This window comes from Zingiber officinale, chromosome 4A (assembly GCF_018446385.1).
Source record: "Zingiber officinale cultivar Zhangliang chromosome 4A, Zo_v1.1, whole genome shotgun sequence".
In the NCBI taxonomy this organism is placed as follows: Eukaryota; Viridiplantae; Streptophyta; class Magnoliopsida; order Zingiberales; family Zingiberaceae; genus Zingiber; species Zingiber officinale.
In genome coordinates, this window is record NC_055992.1 from 137,706,782 (window position 1) to 137,724,878 (window position 18,097).

At 43.3% G+C, this 18,097-nt stretch overlaps 1 protein-coding gene across 1 annotated transcript; it reads right to left on the reverse strand.

Annotated features, from left to right (window-relative positions):
* Nucleotides 1-9,913: 9,913 nt before the first annotated feature.
* LOC121972832 lies at nucleotides 9,914-17,601 on the reverse strand. Its single transcript, XM_042524458.1, has 3 exons — nucleotides 17,269-17,601; nucleotides 16,616-17,061; nucleotides 9,914-10,013 (listed from the first exon to the last, which is right to left on the reverse strand). The coding sequence occupies exons 1-3, from the start codon at nucleotides 17,599-17,601 to the stop codon at nucleotides 9,914-9,916; spliced, it is 879 nt and encodes a 292-aa protein (XP_042380392.1).
* Between the last annotated feature and the right edge of the window lie 496 nt (nucleotides 17,602-18,097).

The window sequence follows — 18,097 nt, forward strand, 5'->3', positions numbered from 1 at the left end:
ATATTGCACCAACAATCTCCCCCTTTTTGATATTTGACAATACCACTTGTAAGTTAGGCTAATCCCATAGCCTCAACTCCTCTCATGCCAGTATAAGAGTGATGGTTTCCTTCATTCTCCTCCTTTCCTAGAGGGCAAACCCCTTCCTCTTTAGGTAATGAATGTCTAACTTAACCACACATTCTCCCCCTATTGGCACACATCAAAAACTCCTCCTGAAGAGTTACCCAACGTAGTTGACAACTTCACCCGTTGTTCACAACACAATAACGAAGGTCTCATACCCTTCATTATTCTAAACGCTCATCCGTGAGCAAACATCACTTGAATAATGAAGATATTCACTCTTCATTACATTCAAATGCCCAACCTTGAGCATTTTCGCTAAAGAAGGTTAACCACCTTCCAAGGTGTATGAAAAATAAATTTTCATGTCCTTAAAGAGTAACTCCCCTTAAAGACATGCACGTAACTTCTGTCATTGCACCAACAATGACTTGGAACTCCTAAATCTTTAGGAAACCCAAATTTAGAAGTTTTGAGGTTCAAAAATTCAATATTGAAACCAAACCTCAACCTAAACCTCTACTTAGTCTTCCTCAACCAATACATCCTAGTTTTCATCATAAAAACTCTCCCTAAATGAGTGCAAATGTGTTCCAATGGGTTGGGAATGTCTACCTAGAACAAAGGTGGTTCAAAATACTGAAATCAGGCTTTCCCAGCCAGAATCACATCCCTAATCGATTGGGGTTGGATCCCAATCGATCGAACCCTGCTGAATCGATCCACTGATCGATTCAGACTGCGTGGATCGATCGGTGGATCGATCCAACGAGCTTCTGCTCGCGAGAGATGCCTTCTCAATCGATCACCCGATCGATTGAGGCACTTCAATTGATCGGGTGATCGATTGAAGCTCTGAAATTGCTGAAATTCACTTTCAGTCAATTTCAGAAACTCCCCAAAAATTCTACAAAATTCAAAAAATTATGAAAATTCATGTAGACATTCCTTAGGGCGTATATTATCATGGAAAAATAGTTTTCTAAGAAAGTACTTCATATTTTCCAACATTGACACAAACTAGAAAACCTGTAAAAAACTTTAGTGTTTTCTTCTAGTTTGTGTCTAACTTTTCAATGATGAGTACTATCAAAAGATAATCTTCACCAAGGTTTTCCAAAACATATTTGAAATCATTTTCAAAACCAATTTCCAACCATGTTCTTTGAGCTTAATGCACATGACTTGTACATTAGCTTTCCCAATGATTGGAAAACACATAACTATGTGTTCGATGAACTTAAAACTCACAAAAATGCACTAAATCAACATCTTGAGTTTTGTTCATCATCCTAACATCTCACTCGTATCTAATATGCACTAAAACACATACCAGTCATCTTATAGTTCTTAATGAAATGTAAACTTTTGGTTTTGCCCTAATCTAGGGATCATGCATATCTACCTAGACATTTTGAGGTTATAAACATCCACCAAGGATGTTATTTGTTAATAAATGTCATTTGTCCTTAAATTGCAAGAAATTAAAATAGTGTATGATATGTTATGGCATACATCAAAAAGAAATAATTTTCAAAAGAAAATTTTCTATAACTATATGATGTATGTATGACATGACATGATATTTTTGTGTTTTTCATAATAAGACATGAATGCAAAAATAAAAATATGATGTCATGGCATATGATGGGCAAATAAAGCATGACAAATTAGCATAAAAGAAATTCCTAGATTATCTATCTAAGTATCCTTAATCCTTAGCTAAATTAAAAGTTAACCCTAGATTACCCACTATTTCCTAAGAAAATGCCAAAATTCAATTTTGACATTTCTTTTGATTTTACTAATTTTGTGCCAATTTAAATTAAGTATATTCCTCAAATTTTGACATAAATTACTCTTTTACAAGAGTAACAAATTAAAATAAGGCTTAGACTTGCCTTTAACTTCCCAATAGAATGCCACCATCCCAACTTGGCATTTCTTTAGACTTGATTTTTTGTGTCAATTAAAATTATATCCAAATATTCATTTTTTTTTTTGGCACATCTTACTCTTTCCAAAAGTAAGCCATTAATTCTTATCATTTTCACAGGTTAACAATAACCTTGAAAATGCTCTTAGAGTGTCAACTTTATCATGATTGGGTTAACTACTCTTTCAATTAGAGTTGACACTCTCTAACCCATCTAAGGGGTAGAGAAAATGCTTCTAGGAACCCAAAACCTATTGGTGCTCCTTGGATGCTCTAGGTATTCACTAGGGATAACTTCCCTAGATACCTTCCTAGTGATCTTATTAGGCTTCTTAGAAGCCTTGGTCACATTTTCTAGGTCAACTCTGGGGATTTCTTCCCTTGTGACCTTCTTTGTGACTTTCTTGGACTTCTTAGAAGTCTTAGTCACTTTTGTTGCAAAAATACTCTTAGGAATAACCTTCCTAGTATTTTTGACTTGACCATTTGACCTAGACTCGGTTCCATAGCTATATGGAACCCTATGGTAAAAAATTACATCCTTCTTAACCTTTGGTTTGTATCCCAAACCTCTATGGCCATTGGATGGCTTTTGTTGTCCTAAAACTAGGTTATGCTCATTTTGCCCTTTTTGGATATTTTTCATCCTTTTTAGGGTCTTTGCTAATTTATCAAGTTTTGACCTTAGGACTTGATTTTCTCTTCATAATCCCTCAACCTTGGATTTTTCACTAAAACCTTGATTTTTCTTTTTCTTAGGTAAATACCTAAAATCCTTAGGATTACTTCCTAGTTGGTTATCTACCTTCTTAGCCCAAGATGTGGTAGTCTTAGCATGGAGAGACATATGTTTTTCTTTAATACTATTATGCTCCCTATTTTTGTGGTAAATAGCATTAAAATGATAAAAATTAGAATTTACATGCTTTTTACCATTATTTAAAGGAGTAGGCTCAACAAATGATATCTTTCGTTTTACCTTGGAGACTCCCTCTTGACTCATGCCTCCTCCTTGAGCCTTGACCGCTTTCTTCCCCTTAGGACATTGGCTCCGGTAATGTCCTTTTTTATTGCAAGAGAAGCACACAATGTACTCCTTGCTCTTCTTTGTTCCGGGAGTGGTCTCTTTAAGTTTCACCTTGCCCTTTAGTGTCACTTGGCCCTTCTTCTTGGCCAATTCGGGGCACTTGCTCTTGTAGTGCACATGTTCCCTACACTCAAAACATATAATATGATTTTTATTGTTAATTGGAACATTTATACCTTCATGTGTAGGGATGACACTTGATCCTCCATTTGATTTAGCTTGACTTGTGGAGGTGGAAGCTTCTTCATCCTCTTCTTCTCTTGACCCGGATGTGGAGGCTTCTTCTTGCTTCGGTGTCAATGCTCTACACTCCCCCTCAATCCTAGAGGTGGAGGCTTCTTCATCTTCGTCTTGTGTATGGAACAAGGAGTATGCCCTCTCCTTGCCCTCTTCATTGCATTCCTTTGAAGATGAAGCTTCTTGGACTTCTTCTTCGGAAGATGAGCATCTCTCACCTTCGGAATTCTCCTCCTCTTGGTCTTGCTCTAATGAGTCACCCTCTTTGGATTTTTCTTGGATTAGTACAGTGGAGGGGATCTCATGAATCTTGGCCAATTTGCTCCATAGCTCTTTGGCATCTTCAAAATCTCCAATTTGCTCCAAGATGTTGCTCGGCAATAGATTGACCAAAAGCTTGGTCACTTTATCATTGTCCTCACATCTTTGGATTTGGTCTTAGCTCCACTTACTCCTCTTGAGAATTTTGCCCCTTGAATTCTTTGGAGCTTCGAAGCCTTCCATTAGAGCAAACCATTGCTCTATCTCTACCATTAAGAAATTCTCGATCCTTGATCTCCAAAGATCGAAGCTCATCATTGTGAATGATGGAGGCACCCTTGTGTCGAATCCAAGACCATCTTGGAATTCCATTTGAAGTTGAGCTTGATGATGAAGTCTTTGACTTGATAGAATTTGCTTCAACTTCTACGCCCTCTAGCTTTGTTCCCCCTTCCGGCGATGATTCCGGTGAAGAGCGGCCTCGCTCTGATACCACTTGTTGGGACCAAAATGTAGCTAGAGGAGGGTGAATAGCTCGTCGCGCTCCTCGTGCTTTTCGTTGCTTGTTTTTTAGATGATATGTAGCGGAAAATACAAAGAAACAACACTCAACGCTAACACTAGGGATTTACTTGGTATCCACCTCAAGAAGAGGTGACTAATCCAAGGATCCACACACTCACGCATCCTCCACTATGTAAACACTCCTTTTCGATAACTACCGAAGGCGGAGAAGCCCTACAAGCTCACAGTACAAGAAGAAAGGGAAGGGAGATACAATACAAGCAAAAGCTTACAAGAGATGCACAAAAACCCTAACCCTAGCTTCTTCCTCGCCTCTTGACTTGGACGTGCACCAGCACAAGTCTCCAAGAACCTTCAAGATCTGGCGTGAGAGCTTTGTGGAGTTGCTGTGAAGATCTGGGATGAAAATCGTGAGCTCTGGAAGTTCTATCGAAGACGAACGCACGCCAACAGCTATATCATGCGCCAACGGTCGGATCCCGATCAATTGGATTGCTCCCAATCGATCGGGGAGGCTTTGGATCGATCAGTTGATCGATCCAGAGCACCTCTGAGCTCTCGGGAAACACCTGGATCGATTCACCAATCGATCCAGGGCTTATTACGCAGAATCGCACCTCCCAATCGATTGCTCGATCGATTGGGAGCTCTGGATCGATCGGTTGATCGATCCAGTGCTGTTCTGTGCGATTGCGAGCCTCTCCCAATCGATCCACAGATCGATTGGGAGGAAGCTTGTCGCGGGGACTCACCCAATCGATCGGTCGATCGATTGGGCATGAGCCAATCGATCGGCTGATCGATCCAACTCCTTGATTTTGCCCAAAATCAAGTCCAAAGCCCCCTAAACCAACATCCGGTCACCTATGACCTGTTGGTACATCATGCCTAGCATCCGGTCACCCTTGACCTGCTAGAACTCGCTCACCAAGTGTCCGGTCAATCCCTTTGACCCACTAGGACTTTTCTTTGTGCCAAGTATCCGGTCAAAACTTTGACCTACTTGGACTTTTCTTAATTACATGGCTTCACTCACCAGGACTTTCAATCTACCTGGCTTCACTCACCAGGACTTCCAATCTGTCTGGCTTCACTCACCAGGACTTCCAATCTGCCTGCCTTCACTCACCAGGACTTCCAATCTGCCTGGCTTCACTCACCAGGACTTTCCTTCTGCCTGGCTTCACTCACCAAGACTTTCCTTCTGCCTGGCTTCACTCACCAGGACTTTCCAATCAAGTATCTAGTCAACCTTGACCTACTTGACTCTTCTTCACAATATACCCACATGAACAATTACACCTGCAATCTCCATGTGTTGTTTACATGTATTGTCAAACATAGAAACCCAAACATCAAGACTCGAGCTTGACTCAGTCCAAGCTCAGTCAACTTGGTCAACCTTGACCTGGGGAATATTGCACCAACAAACCACTCTAGATCTATCTGTCTACGACCGAGCATGCTATCGGCTCAGCGTTGGTTTGGCAGAACGGGGAAGAACAACTAGTGTATTTTCTAAGTTACATATTAAAGGACACTGAATCCCGCTACACTGGTCTCGAGAAGCTTCCTTTTGCTTTAGTACTTGCCGCTCGGAGGCTTTACCCATACTTTCTCGCGCATACGATCGTTGTCATGACTAATAGTTCTCTGGGGAGGGTTCTTCTCAATCCCGAGGCATCCGGACGGCTGATCAAGTGTAACCGAGCTCAGTGAATTCGACATCCAATATCAGCCCCGAATGGCCATCAAAGCACAGTCCTTGGCGGATTTTGTCACCGAGGTTGCTTGGAAGATATATGCAGATGGATCATCCACTCTGCAAGGGAGTGGGATCAGCATACCACTTATCTTCCCGCAAGAAGAGCGGATACAGTTGTCCGTTCGGCTAGAATACCGGGCCACTAATAACGAAGCTGAGTACGAGGCGCTTATAGCCGGCCTATAGGCCGCTCGGCATGTCGGCGCTAGCAAGGTCCAGCAAGGTTCTGATCCATTCTGATTCCCAATTAGCCGCTCAGCAACTGACTGAAGCATTTGGGATCAGCAACACGCGGCTCAAGCTATACGCCGAAGCCTTCGAAAAGCTGAAGGCCAACTTTCAAGAGGTAATCATCTAGAAGATCCCCCGAATGGAGAATAAAGTGGCAAATGAGCTGGCCAAACTGGCAAGCTCACTCTCTCAGACCGTCATTGCGCAGCCGATCGAGCAAGTATCTTTGGTGGCGCACATCGATCGGATGGAGGGACTTACCTTCCCTAGCGATTGGAGGACAGTGATAATAGAGTTTTTACAATCGGGAGACACACCAACCGATCGGGAAGAAGCTCGTTTATTGAGAAGAAGAGCTGGTCGTTTCACCCTGATCAGGGATCAGCTCTACAAGAAGGCTTTCTCCCAGCCTCTGCTCAAGTGCGTCAGTTCGGAGGACATCGACTACATTTTGCGAGAAGTATATCAAGGCTCCTGCGGAGGACATCCAGGCTGTCGGTCGCTAGCGAGGAAGATTCTGTTGGCCGGATATTTTTAGCCTACCTTACAGGAAGACGCCGCTCGGACAGTGGCCACTTGTCTGTCCTACCAGAGGTAGCATAACCTTTCACACCGACCCACTGAAGAAATGAAGGCTTCCACAATATTATGCCCGTTCGACCAATGGGGTATAGACATCGTGGGGCCCTTCCCCATGGCGACAGGTCAGCGGAAGTTCTTGCTCGTCGCAGTGGATTATTTCTCCAAGTGAGTCGAAGCTGAGCCGTTGGCAAGAATAACATAGCAGATGGTCCAGAAGTTTATATGGCAACACATCATCTGTCGGTTAGGGATCCCGCGTCGACTCATCTCAGATAATGATAGACAGTTTGCCAGGCAGAAACTTAAAGAATGGTGCGAGGGGTATGACATCCAACAGGCCTTCACCTCCGTAGCATATCCTCAGAGCAATGGACAGGCTGAAGTCGCCAATCGGGAGATCTTGCAAATTTTGCGGGTTCGGCTCGACCACATCGGAGGGAGCTGGGTGGACGAGCTCCCCGGCGTGTTATGGGCAATCCACACGACTCCTAAAGAAGGCAAGAGGGTAACCCCATTCCACTTGGTGTATGGAGGTGAAGCGGTCGTCCCTGTCGAGATCGGAGTTAAGTCCGACCGAATACATAACTACAACGAGGACAACGCCGAGCGGAGGCTATTGGAGCTGGACCTGGTGGATGAGGCGCGCGATAAGGCCGTCGTTTGACTGATGGCCTACAGGCAAAGAATGCGGCAGAACTATAATCGGAGGGTGATTTCAAGGTCATTCCAGGTTGGGGATCTCGTATGGAAGAAGATAAAGCCGGTCGACAATGTCACCAAACTGGAGGCTCCCTGGGCCGGACCCTTCAAGGTCGTGGAAAAGCTTCGCTCGGGCGCCTACTACCTAGAGGATGAAGACGGGCGGCGACAAGAACGTCCTTGGAGCGACAATGTAATTGAGGTGTATTTTCCATTTTTCCTATTTCCTTTGAGTGTAGGATTTAAATAAAAAATGAAAGGTTACCAAAATTCTCGTTGAGCGGCGACATTAAACCCAGGTCTCCACCGACGCTCGAGCGGCAACCTTAAACTCCTGCCTTGAAGACCGTCGAACGGCGACGTTAAACCCAGGTCTCCACCGACGGTCAAGCGGCGACCTTAAACCCTGCCTTAGAAGACCGTTGAACGGCGACGTTAAATCCATAGTCGAAGAGCGACTATAAACCCCAGGGTCGAAAGGCGACCTTAAACCCAGGAGGTATGATCCTAGGGAATTTATCAATAATGAAAGTGTGGTTGTAGCACCCGTTCGGGAATATACAGTCAGATACTTGCAAAAAGACGAGCAAACATATAAATAAAAACCACAAAAAAAGGACTTCATTGATAACAAGTCAAACACTGTCGAACGGCAGGGATACATACGAGACTTCCAAAAATTCTCTCTACAAACTCCTCGCTCACTCAATACATTCGAAAACTTCGTCGGGTATAGAATTGAGGAGCTGAACACGGTCAACGACAGCAGGGGTCAAGGCTTCGAGGAGGTGGCCGTTTGCCTTCAGCTGGCTGAACGTCGCGTCGATGGCCAACTCGAACGAATGGACTATTCAATCAGCCACCTTTCCTAGGAAGGGGTCCGAGCGGAGGTATTCCTGCCTTAGGACCATGAAGCGACCTGGTTTAGCTTCCTGGTAGACCTTTAATGTCGTACGAGAAGCCTCCAGAACATCCTCTAGGGCCTTCACTTGCCCCTGAAGGTCAGCCTCCCGAGCCGAGTGGCTCTCCCGCTCAGCGGCCAAAAGGTCTCCCGCCTTTTTAAGCTTCTCGGCCAACTGTCGGGCCTCCTGGTTCTTCAATTCCAGGTCGGCGATGACCTGCTATTTCCTTGTGGAGGCCAGCTCGAGTTTCCGATTGTAAGTCTTCAATTGCGCCTCAATCTGGCCCGACCTACTAGCCTGGTCGGTCGATTTCTGTTGCTCCGCCGCGAGAAGTTGTTGGGCCTTCTCCAGGTCGGCCTGTAGCTGAGCGACCGGTGGCCCCTGGGAGGAGGAGGCTTCTCCGGAAATCTTAAGCTTCTTCAGCTCTTCCTCAACAAGGGCGAGCCGCTAGGACATAGCCACGCCCTCCACCCAGTACTGTAAAGGATCAAAAATGTATATCAAGGACCGATCAGAGGAGAAGCACGAAGTGATAAAATACGTACCCCAGTGGCCATCTGAAGATGGTTGTTCCCAAGTGCTCCTGGCGATATCGTTGCCGCTCTGGCCCGCGCTTCCTCCCAAACTCTAGCAAGCGGCCCGCGAATGATAATCCTGTGTTCAGGGACTGTCGGACGGGCGCACTGCTCGAGATAGTCCTCCGTCGGGAGGTTAATAGTCGTCGTCACCGATCTCCGACCGCTCGAGTCGGACGAGGAGGAGACCACCGGACCGGAATGAGCAGCAGTCGACGCAACTTCGATACTGGACATCCGAGGCCTCCTTAGGGTTCGGGACGGGGCCAGGGAGGCGAGCGGTTGCGTTGAGATAGGATCCACTGGCAGATCGGCTGGAGAAGGGGTCCGATCGGACGAAGTGGTCTCGAACGGGCGAGCGGGACGCGAAAATAGTTGCAAACTTCGGTTATGAACGGGTGGATCGGGAAGCGTAGACCGGCCACAAATTGTTCGCAGAAAAAATAGACAGTGTCGATCGGCGAGTCATTAGGCCGATCGGACTGGGAGGCTAGGACTATCTCATGGTCAGGAGGGATGTCAAAGGCATTGACGAGGCTCGCAGCGTTGCCCGCGTCGAACCAAGTCTCCATGGTATTGTACCAGAGGTCAGGAGCGAGGTCGGACGGCCGCGATGAGCTCGCCATTGCCGGAAAGTGAAAAAGCATAAAGTTTGACGGGGAAGATGGCCAGAAAACACAAAAAATTGAAAGCTACAGAAGCGGAAGGAACAGCAAAAGATCATGCAAGAAGGAGAAGCTTACGGGAGTAGTGAATGCAGTCGCCGCTAAAGGAACCTGATGATCGACGGAGCACAAGTCGCTAGAGATTGCTGGCGACAAGCGGAGAAGAAAACAGCAAAGTAAGCGAGGAGGAGGAGGCGATGACTTTATAAAGATTGGCTCGACCGACCGGAGCCGTCGGATCCAGGGCGTAGGAACCAACGCACAGATTCGGCCGTCAAATTTGAACCGCCAGACGTCACATCAGCTCTGTCGCCTTGGGCGTGTGATGATGGCAGCAATGCCACATGGCGTCTGCCTATAGGAGGGCATTTAATGAGCATCATTATCGAGGAGGGCGCATGCTCTGCCTTGATGGGATGATTTGCATGAGTTCCAAGGTGATTTGGGCGGCGTCGGCATTGACTGCCCGGCTCGCGTCCCTCCTGGAACAATGAGGAAAAATATCTAAGTACAAAGCCTCAAAGTGCCGATCAGCAGAGGAAGGTCAGTCCTACACGAACCAATCGGGATCCAACCAGCCCTTGGCTGATCGACCAATCGATCACCAGACTAGTCCAGTCAGTCGGACTTGTAGTCTCCTTCGACTAGGCTTGAAAGGGAGGCACGTAATCCGGTGGTAAAGGGTGAGGCCTGTCTGATAGAAGGTCATCGCCATGTGGAGGATCATATTCAAAGTGGTCAACGTCCTGGGCAAGCTTCCGATCGGACGAACCACCTTCCCGATCGGCATGAAGAATAGCCGATCCGACACTTCGACAACTCGGCCAGATACCGGGCTTTCGACGCTCATAAAACTCAAGCAGGAAAGGACAAAGGCCGAACGACCGTCTCGCTAGGTTAAATAGTGGATGCAACCTCGACCAAGCAAGCACGGCTCCCTCGCTCGACAGGATGAAGCCGGATAGTAGATCATTGGCCGAGCGGATGCTCAGCCCGGCCATGGTATCATCCGGACGACAGACTGGCTGAGCGGCTCTCTCGCTCGATCCAATAACGGACAAAAGGAGTAGTTGGGAATATTTTTCTCGGGACCAGTGTCGCCGACAAGCGACATGGTTGGCGGCAGAGTCAGACAGAGAATCGTACGGTGGAATCTTCCACTGTCGTGTCAGGATATGCTCGAGCTATTACGATATGGTGTCAGGCACGCTTTCTTGACACATCCTTTCCAAGTATGCTTTGAGAAGCGTGCATGGCTTGGGAAGCGTGCACGCACCCCTCAGGGGCCCTATATAAGGACCCCCAGACTTCGACGGAGGTATGTTCACTACTACTGTAGCCACAGTTACGCTGCTGCTCTCCTCTATTCTCTACTTCATTCGTATACCGTCGGTGACTGACTTGAGCATCGGAGGGTTATCGCAGAGGAACCCCTCCCCGGCTCGGCACTAACGACTTTTGGTTACAGGTCTAGCTTGTCGGAGGTCCACGTCATCTTCAGTCTACATCCAGTAAATGTGAGCATCACCTCTCCAACATCCATCGACTTGACTTTCGGACAGGATAGTATTGTTACCGTCCTTTTTAATAATATTGAATTCTTTAATCTCTTGATTGTAGGATGAAAGCCGAGGGAGGAGGCTGAGCACGCATAGATCATAGTTATTGTTTAAAGGTGCATCTGTCATGCCTTATGAAGTTCTTCGCATGTATGTGATTTATTTTATGTCACACCGTGATTTATTTTATTGTTGGATATACAATGATTTTTCTCTTTTTAAGGATTATTACTATGTTGTGTGAGAAATTTGTGTTGCTTTATGGTGTATAGTTATGCAATAAATAAACAATTTGCTATTGAGTGATAGTTGTAATATAAGTTTTCCTTTAATTTTTTTTTGTTATTGAGATTCTTGATACATCATGTACCTCTAAAAGTGAAAAGAAATATATTTTTTATTTCGTCAAAAATCTTAAAAAATTATTGGTTAATACACTTTAAAATAGTTCTATGTGAGTAATCTTTTAATTTATTTTTTGTGTCTGACTATTTTATTTTCTTAATTTTTTTACATGCTTATTATTATCCATTATCCAATGGAAGTACTTAAAATTTTAGATGGAATGTTATGCTTAAAAGTACTGGATTGTCACTAGCTCTTAGCAATTGTTATACTGGCACTTCTTGTCGAGGCAGCTACATTCTTGGACAATAATGGGTCCGTTGCAGTATCTTGTTCCTCTTGTCAAACTTATAATTTCTTAGATTTATGCACTCAATGGCTATGATAATACTTGGTTATTTAACTGAACCATTGATCTTAACCTGGCTGGCTTATATAAGTTTCTTCAACTTATTGAACTATTTGATATTTGGAAACACCATAAAACTCTCAGTCATTGTGCCATACCATCCATTTGTTTGATGAAATTCTTCAAATTCTGGCACACTGCGCAATCTTGTTATGTGACTCTGGCAGTGCTAGAATTCGTCTATTTAATTAAGCTTGGTTTGATATTAGTATTGACACTTTTCTCTGAATCCTAGTTGTGGTGTTGTGCAGTAGTAATGTCACCTTGTGAGCCGATTAAGTGAGGTTTAAGGCATCGAATTAGCCTCATTAGTCATGCTGGATTATACTTGTATTTATCTTCATCATTCCCCATGGTTTGAAATAAATTAAAATTCCTGAGTTTCTCAAATCCATATCACACAGGAGGAGGATGGACGAGAAAGACTGATCTTAGGCTATGTTTACTCAAGAGTGTGGATGAGGAAAGGAAAGGAATCAACTATGGAAAGTTATCTTTGGAGGAAGAGAAAAGAAATGGTGAAGAAATCTTTTCCTTTGCACACTTGTTTACCTTGATAGAGGAAGGTGAATACTTATGATGTAATTTTGTAAATCAAAAAGGGTGCATGCATCATTTTTTTGGGTACATAGTGTAATTTTATGAGTTAAAAAGGTTACATGCGTCATTTTTTTTGGTATATGGTGTAATTTTGTGAATGCAAAAGGGATACATGCGTCATTTTTTTTTTCCATCCGCTGCTTTCCGTCCGATTTTGAGGTGATCGATTTTGGCTCAAAAATTATCCGCGGATGGATTGCGTTACTTTTCCTTCGGAAAATTGTAATGAAGTAAACGACGGAAACTTTTCCACTGTGGAAACTTTTCCTTAATTTTACTTTCCACTCTCCCAAGTAAACATAGCCTTAGTGATAGGACCAACAGTAGATTTCTGGCACTATTCATCTTTGTGGCTGTTTGCATTTGATCAACTTCTATTTGCAATATATAAACTTAATCATTGTCCAATTCCCTCTGGTGTTATGTCTAGAAGCTTACGCACCTTAGCATATAATAATATTTATAATCATAATATTTATAATTATAGCAATGAATATGATAAATTTGAATTCACGTCCATTTTGATTATGATGCTTGATAGGGTTGAAATCAATTCAAGATTATTATTCATTATTTTTTTTTTTTTTTGTCATTATCCCTCGACAAATTCAACGGAAGTGTTCGAACATTGAGTTTGATTGTCAACATGATAAAGTATTGTCTGGATAATGGTTTAATGAATATATTAACAATTTGACCTTAAATAGAGATGTAAAAAATAAAAAGTTGTCACGTTGTCATACGTTCAAGGATAAAATGAAAATTAATCTCGACATACTTGGAACGAGCATGAAAACTAGATTTGTGGTAAGTTATGTCGATTTAATATTGTCACACTATAATATAGGAGTAGCACAATAGAAAGATGGAGTTCAGAGAGAATGGAGTTCGAGAGCTATTACCATAATTTGTTGAAGGATGTGAGCAAGATAGAAGCTGGACGGTTTCGTGTCCTGGTTATGATTCTGTTGGGAGTAAACCCGTTTTGATCTGTGTGATCATCTCAGAAGCTCTTTTCCACGCTTCTGAGTACGTACCAGAGTCACAAGGACTTACAATCAAGTGTGTTCGTTCTTGGCCATGAACATGCCTGGTTTTGTGAGAAGTTCTAAGAATTGTGCCTCCAATTCTCTTCGAAGCGGCCTCACTTCTTTCTCACATAGGTAATCTCTCAAGAGTTGTCATTTACTCCTGCCCAATGAAATAGTCACAAGGACTTACAATCAAGTAGGTCTGGTCACTATTTCATTGGGCTACCCACAGTGTGTCTAGTCAGTGCAGATTAGTTGACCCTTTGAACTTAGTTCTTGGGATCTCCAGTCAGCATAGGTTGTGTGTCCTCTGCACTGATTGTTGACAATGTCATCAAGCCCATTCCCTGTGATGAGCTTGCAACTAACTCTCGATTTAATCCCTTGGTTAGCGAATCCGCTAAGTTATCCTTTGACTTCACATAATTAATAGTGATAACACCAGTTGAGAGTAGTTGTCTAATGGTATTATGACTACGATGTATATGTCTACGATGTATATGTCTAGACTTACCATTATACAGATGGCTCTGTGTCCGACCGATTGCTGATCGACTATCGCAATGTATGCAAATCGTCGGCACAGGTTTTAGCCAACGCAGAATATCTTCTAAGAATTTTCGTAGTCATTCAGCCTCTTCACCACATTTGTCAAGAGCTACAAACTCAGATTCCATCATGGATCTGGTTATTACGGTTTGCTTAGAAGATTTCCAGGAAATGGCTGCACTAGCTAGAGTGAAGACATATCCACTCGTAGACTTATAGTCTTTTATATCAGATATCCAACTTGCATCGTTGTATCCTTCGATCACAACAGGATATCTTGTATAGTGCAGTCCATATTCACGAGTGTACCTTAAGTACCTCAGTACTCTTGTTATCTCTTTCCAGTGCTCAATATCAGGATTACTCGTGTATCTGCTCAGTCTGTTTACTACGTAGGCTAAGTCTGGTCGTGTACAATTCATCAAGTACATCAGACTTCTAATCACTCGAGAGTACTCTATTTGCGAGATACTTTCACCTCGATTTTTCGATAGATGTTGACTCATATCTATCGGCGTTCGTGCCAACGCAATATCACCCTTGGTGAATTTCTCAAGAATCTTGTCCACGTAATGAGACTGGCTAAGAACAAGTCCTTCTGTCGTTCTAAGAATTTTGATTCATAGAATCACATCAGCTAGGCTCATGTCTTTCATGTCAAATCTTAAGTTCAACATATCTTTAGTGTATTCGATTATCTTATCATTACTCCCAATGATAAGTATGTCATCTACATAGAGGCACAAGATGACATAGTCACTCTCTGTGGTTCTCATGTAGACACATTTATCACATTCATTGATCTTGAAGCCACATTCCTTCATGGCATTATCAAATATCTTATGACACTGCTTTGGTGCTTGTTTAAAACCATATAATGACTTCACCAATCTACAGACCTTGTTTTTCTGTCCTGACACAGAAAACCCCTCAGGTTGGTCTATATAGATTCATTCTTCTAAATCCCCATTTAGAAAGGCTGTATTTACATCCATTTGATGTATTTCGAGATTCCATAGAGCAGCGATAACCAACAATATTCTAATGGAAGTTATCCTAGATACCAGAGAGTATGTATCGAAGTAATCAAGGTCTTCTCGTTGTCGGTATCCTTTGATTACCAATCTGGCCTTGTATTTATCGATTGTGACATCTGATTTCATTTTCTTCTTGAAGATCCACTTACACCCTAGTGGTTTACTTCCTGGAGGAAGATCCACAAATTCCCAAGTGTGATTTTGCAAGATAGATTCTATCTCAGATGCAATTGTCTCTTTCCAGTGAGCTCCATCAAAAGAGCCTACAGCTTTTGAGTAACTTCGGGGCTCACTCTCCAACATGAATGCGAGAAAATCCGATCCATAGGATTTTTCTATCTGAACTCTTTTACTCTGTCTAGGCTCAACCTCCACAGGTTCCTCGTCATCATCATCTTCTTCTTCGCCTGGTGTTTCGATTGCCCGTTTTGAGGAGCTAGCATCCTCCCGGGTCTTATATAGAAACACATGCTCGAAGAATGAGGCATTTCTCGATTCTATTATCGAGTTCTTGTGTATCTCTGGTATGTGTGACTCATACACACAAAATCTATAAGCAGTGCTGTTTTGTGCATAGCCAATGAAGATGCAATCAATAGTCTTTGATCCTATCTTAATCCTTTTCGGATCAGACACTAACACTTTGACAAGACACCCCCACATTTGTAAATATTTGTAGGACGGTTGTCTTCCATCCACAACTCATAAGGACTCTTATCTATTTTCTTCCAAGGTACCTTATTTAAAAGGTAATTAGCTGTTAACACAGCTTCCCCCCACATGAACTCTGGCAGTCCAGAGCTTAATAGAAGAGCATTCATCATCTCCTTTAGAGTTCGATTCTTTCGCTCAGGAACTCCATTTTGCTGAGGAGTATAAGGAGCTGTTGTTTCGTGTCTGATCCCATGTTCAGCACACAACTCAGCGAATGGTGATATATATTCACCGCCTCGGTCACTTCGAACCACCTTAATCTTTCTATTACTCTAGTTTTCAACCTCATTTTTATAGAGAGCAAATTTCTCTATAGTTTCATCCTTACTTTTGAGAAGATACACATAATAGTATTTTGTGTTATCATCTACAAAAGTGATGAAATATTTATTACCACCACGTGTTGGCGTACCTTTTAGGTCGCACACATCAGTGTGGATTAGGTCAAGTGGTTCATTACTTCTTTCAATATGTTGAAAGGATGACCTTGTCATTTTCGCTTCAACACAAATCTCACACTTGTGTTTTGGGTCAAGGTGAAATGTAGGTATGCTTTGCATGTTTATTAATCTACGCAATATATCGTAGTTAACATGTCCTAGTCTACCAAGCCACAAACACGAAGAGTTAAGCATATAAGTGGAAGAGCTTCCATTTTTATTTATCTTGGGCCTAATAGCCATTACATTGAGCTTAAACAACCCATCAGATACATAGCCCCTTCCTATAAACACTCCATTCTTGGACAGTACAACTCTGTCTGACTCAAAGACAATGTGAAAGCCATGCTTGCTTAACAGTGATCCGGATACTAGATTCTTTCGAATCTCCGGAACATACAACACATTGTTCAGAGTAAGATCCTTGTCCGAGGTCATTTTCAACACCACCTTTCGTTGGCCCATTATGTCCAAGGTTGTTGAGTTTCCCATGAACAGTTTATCTCCAGTGACTTCTTCGAAGTTGTGGAGTAACTCCTTGCTGCAGCACACATGTCTGGTGGCTCCAGTATTGATCCACCATTGCCGAGGATTGGAACCTATTAGGTTCACCTCAGAGATCATGGCGCAGAGATCCATATCCTGTTCTCCTGCCAGGTTGGCCTCAGGCTTTTTCTTCTTTGGCCTTTTACAATCCGAAGCCTTGTGATCCATACGATCACAATTGTAGCATTTCCCTAAGAACTTCTTTTTCATGTTTTGTCCTTTGGGTTGCGCCGTGAAAGATTTTGGATGCTTCCGTTTTGAGTTTTGTCCGTGATCAACAACATTGGCTTTTACAGTAGCCTGAGAGAACAGTTTTCTTTCCGAATTCTTGTTGTCTTCTTCTATACGAATGCGAACAACAAGTTCCTCCAGGTTCATTTCCTTCCGGTTGTGCTTCAGATAATTCTTAAAGTCCTTCCAGCCAGATGGTAGCTTTTCGATGATAGCTGCCACTTGGAAGGTTTCGCTCAGAGTCATACCTTCTGAGTGAATTTCTTGTAAGAGTACTTGAAGCTCCTGGACTTGACTGATTACAGACTTCGAGTCACTCATCTTATATTCCAGGAAACGACCAACAATAAACTTTTTGGCCCCAGCATCCTCCGATTTATATTTCTTGTCCAGAGATTTCCACAGTTCATTTACCGTTTTCATCTCACAATACACAAGATAGAGTGAGTCGGCAAGATTGTTAAGGATGTAGTTTCGACAAAGGAACTCAGAATCGTTCCATTTGTCGATCAGAAAGAGAGTGTTCACCTCATCTACACCCTTAACAACCTTGGGAGTTTCCTCGGTCAAGATACGTGCCAGACCTAGCGTGGTTAAGTAGAAGAACATCTTCTATTGCCACCGTTTGAAATTCACTCCTGTGAATTTTTTTGGCTTTTCCCCATGATTGATTGGCACATTCCCAATCGGGGTAGAAGAGGCCGACACATGTTGAGCCTGTTGCATCTCAACATTTTCTGCCGCCATGGTAACAGAACGAATCTGTTTTAAGTTTTGTTGGGAGTAAACCCGTTTTGATCTATGTGATCGTCTCAGAAGCTCTTTTCCACGCTTCTGAGTGCGTACCAGAGTCATAAGGATTTACAATCAAGTAGGTTTGAGCAGATAATCTCAAACTGTTGACTCTAGCGAGCCGAGCCACGCAGTAGGTGAGTCGCGGACACCGTGATTTGTCGAGCGGTGCCAAGTTGTTGCTGAGAGTTGCTGACAGGATGTCGAGAGCTGCAACACGAACTCAGAGTGGATGCTGAGTCCAGCAGAGCACTGTCTCCTTAAAACAGATTCGGCCCCTCCACGGTGAGGATTAGGTGGACGTCTGTTTCCC